The following is a 3,274-nucleotide window of genomic DNA, read 5'->3' on the forward strand; positions in this document are numbered from 1 at the left end:
GCTGCTGCTGCTGCTGACAGAAGCCCATCGCCTTGTGCAGCAGCTGCAGCTGTCTGCTCAGCTACTGCAGCAGCAGCAGCAGCAGCAGCAGCAGCAGCAGCAGCAGCAGTTGCAGCAAAAGCATGCACGACAGCATCTCGCCCAGAGTCACTATACCACGCAGAAGGATGAGTCTGCTGCTGCTGCTGTTGCTGCTGCTGCTGCTCCGCGTCGTACAGTGGCGTCCCGATCTCGTGCAGCAGCCGCAGCAGCAGCAGCAGCAGCAGCTGCTGCTGCTGCAGCGGAGCAGCAGCTGGGTTTGTTTGCTGCTGCGCTTGCTGCCTGGATTGAGAGGAACTGGCACCGAGTCGATGCTGCTGTGCAGCAGCTGCTGCTGCACTCCTTTGGCGAGTCTCTGGGGCTGCAGCAGCTGCTGCTGCATGCAATAGAATACCAGCCTGTACACAAGCAGCAGCAGCAGCAGCAACCGCAGCAGCAGCAGCAGCAGCAGCAGCAGCAGGCTGCGAGGCAGCAGCTGCTGCTGCTGCTGCGGTGGAAGCGGCGTCTAGGACTGCAACGTGTTGCTGCTCTGTTTGCTGCTGTTGGGTCGCAGCTGCTGCTGCTGCCTGCTGCAGAGAGAGCAGCAGCAGCAGCAGATGTGCTGATAGCCATGCAGCGGCTGCAGCTAGACGAGCGCGAGGCTGCTGCTGCTGCTGCACTTCAGGCTGCTGGCATTGGACACAGCAGCAGCAGCAGCAGCAGCAGCAGCAGAAGCAAGAAAGGCAAGAGCAGCAAGAGCAGCAGCAGCAAAAGCAGCAGCAGCAGCAACAAAAGCAACAACGAGAAAACTGTGGGTGCACAGCCGTCAGCTTTGCTGCTGCAGCATCTGCTGCAGCTGTTAGCTGCTGCTGACCCTGTAGAGCCGAATCAAGAAAAGCAGCAGCAGCAGCAGCAGCAGCAGCAGGAACAGCAGCAGCAACAACAGCAATCGCAGCAGCAGCAACAGCAGGAGACGCAGCAATCGCTTTGGGGTCTGCTGGAGATGAGAACAGCGGCTCGTGCTGCAGTTGCTGCAAAGGAGTTGCTGCAGCAGCAGCTGCAGCAGCAGCAGCAGCAACAGCAGCAGCAGCAGCAGCAAATATCCAGTGAATCTGCAGCAGAGCTGCTGCAGCCTGCAATCTCTGACTTGCTGCAGAGATTGGCTGCTGCTGATCTTCCTGCTGCAGTACCTGCTGCTGCTGCTGCTGCTGCAGCAACTGGCCGCACCTCGTCTGCTGCAGCTCTGACTGCTGCTGCTGCAGCGCTGCTGCGGCTTCGGCCCTTCATGTCTCAGGAGAAAGCAGCAGCAGCAACAGCAGCAGCGCAGCAAGTGTTGCTGCGGCTGTGCAGCAACGCCACAATGAAGCAGCAGCAAGAGCAGCAGCAAGAGCAGCAGCAACTGCAGCAGCAGGAGCAGCAGCAAGCGACATCTGTCGCGATTACAGCAGCAGGTCTGCTTCGTGAATTGCCGCTGCTGCTGCACCGAGGATCTGCTGCTGCTGCAGCAGCTGCTGCTGCTGCAGCTCCAACATCTATGGTGTTGCTGCTGTCTCCGGATAGCAGCAGCATCTTTGCTGCTGCATCTAAGCTGCTGCGCGACGCCTGCAGCTATATTCATCTGCTGCCTTGGGGGCCGCTGCTGTCTCTTTCTCATGCTGCTGCTGCGGTGGCAGTGCATGCAGCAGCAGCAGTTGCTGCTGGTCCTGCAGCAGCAACAGCAGCAGCAGCAGCAAATGCAGGCGAGGCACTGACAGCAGCTGCTGCGCTGCTGCGAGTCTCCTGCAGCACGATGCAACTACCCGCTGCTGTTGCTGCTCCTGCTGCTGTTGCTGCTGCTGCTGCTGCTGCTCCTGCAGTGTTTGCTGCAGCGCCCTTGGGAAAGCTGTTGGCTGCTGTCGAGAAGCTGCGGCCCGTAGCAGCAGCAGCAGCAGCAGCAGCAGCATCAACAGCAGCAGCAACAGCAGCAGCAACAGCAGCAGCAACAGCAGCAGGACTGAATAAGGCGCTCATTGATATCGATGCAGCCCGCAGCAGTTTGTCTGCTGCAGCGCAGCAGCTGGCGCTGAGCCCTGCTGGAGCAGAAGCAGCAGCAGCAGCAGCAACAGCAGCAGCAGCAGCAGCAGCAGCAGAAGCACCACCAGAAGCAGGGGGAGAAGAAGATGCAGGCATTGGGGACCTCGGGTCGTTTGGTGCTGCTGCAGCTGACGCTGCTGCAGCAGCAACTGATGCTGCAGCAGCAGCAGCTGGAGAGCTATGGAAGGCAGCAACGCATGCGCTGCAGCAGCAGGCTGCAGCAGTAGCAGCAGCAGATGCATTAGAATGGTGTGTTGCTGCTGCAGCTGCCAGCAGCACTGGCTTACTGCCGCAGCGCCCTGAAGCAGCAGCAGCACGGGCAGCAGCAGCACCAGCAGCAGCAGCAGCAAAAGCAGAAAAACCTGCTGCTGCTGCTGCTGCTGCTGCTGCTTGGCATAGCCTGCAGCGCGCGCTGCGGCTCTGGGAGACTCCGCGGGCACCGCGGTTTGCTGCTGCTCTCAGCCTCATGAGCAGCAGCAGCTATGCTGCTGCTGCTCCTGCTGCTGCTCCTGCTGCTGCTGCTGCTGCTCCTGCTGCTGCTCCTGCTGCTGCTGCTGCTGCTGCAGAAAGCACGGGTGAGACTTTGTCTCAGGAGGGAGCAGCAACAGCAACGGAAGCAGCAGCAGCAGCAGCAGCAGCAGCAACGACAAGAGCGACAGCAGCAGACAAGAGAAAATCCCTTAACAAGGACGCTGTGCTGCTCTGGCTGGCTGCAGAGCTGCTGGCAGCAGAAACACAGCAGCAGCAGCAGCAGCAGCAGCAGCAGCAGCAGCAGCAGCAGCAGCAGCAGCAGCAGCCAGACAAAACGTTAACGGATGCTCGCAGACAGTTGCTGCAGGCCCTTCTATCGATGGCTCGTGCTGCAGCACCCAAGTAAGAGCAGCAGCAGCTGCTGCTGCTGCTTCTGTCGCTGCTGCTGCATTGCTGCTGCTGCTGCTGCTGCATGCTGGTGTCTTCTGCTGCGCAGATGTTGCTGCCACAGTGATGCACTTGCCTTTGTGTATTTGCTGCTGCTGCTGCTGCTGCTGCTGCTGCTGCAGGAAGAAGACAGTTGCTGCAGCAGCTGCTGCTGCTAGGCGCCTCTCTGTGCTGCTGCTGCTGCTGATGGCAGCAAACCGTTTGGGCGCGTTTGAGGCCCTGCACTGGCAATCGCTGCAGCAGCAGCAGCAGCAGCAACAGCAGC

At 60.3% G+C, this 3,274-nt stretch overlaps 1 protein-coding gene across 1 annotated transcript; it reads left to right on the forward strand.

The window, feature by feature from the left end:
• Positions 1-122: 122 nt before the first annotated feature.
• On the forward strand, positions 123-2,968 carry EMH_0083280 (uncharacterized protein; the record flags this gene model as incomplete). The annotated part of the gene is made up of 2 exons (XM_038022834.1): positions 123-171; positions 219-2,968. 2 exons carry the CDS (start codon positions 123-125, stop codon positions 2,966-2,968), a joined length of 2,799 nt encoding a protein of 932 aa, XP_037878688.1.
• Positions 2,969-3,274: the final 306 nt, after the last annotated feature.

This window comes from Eimeria mitis, genomic scaffold, assembly GCF_000499745.2.
Source record: "Eimeria mitis Houghton genomic scaffold, Emh_scaff5644, whole genome shotgun sequence".
Classification (NCBI taxonomy): Eukaryota; Apicomplexa; class Conoidasida; order Eucoccidiorida; family Eimeriidae; genus Eimeria; species Eimeria mitis.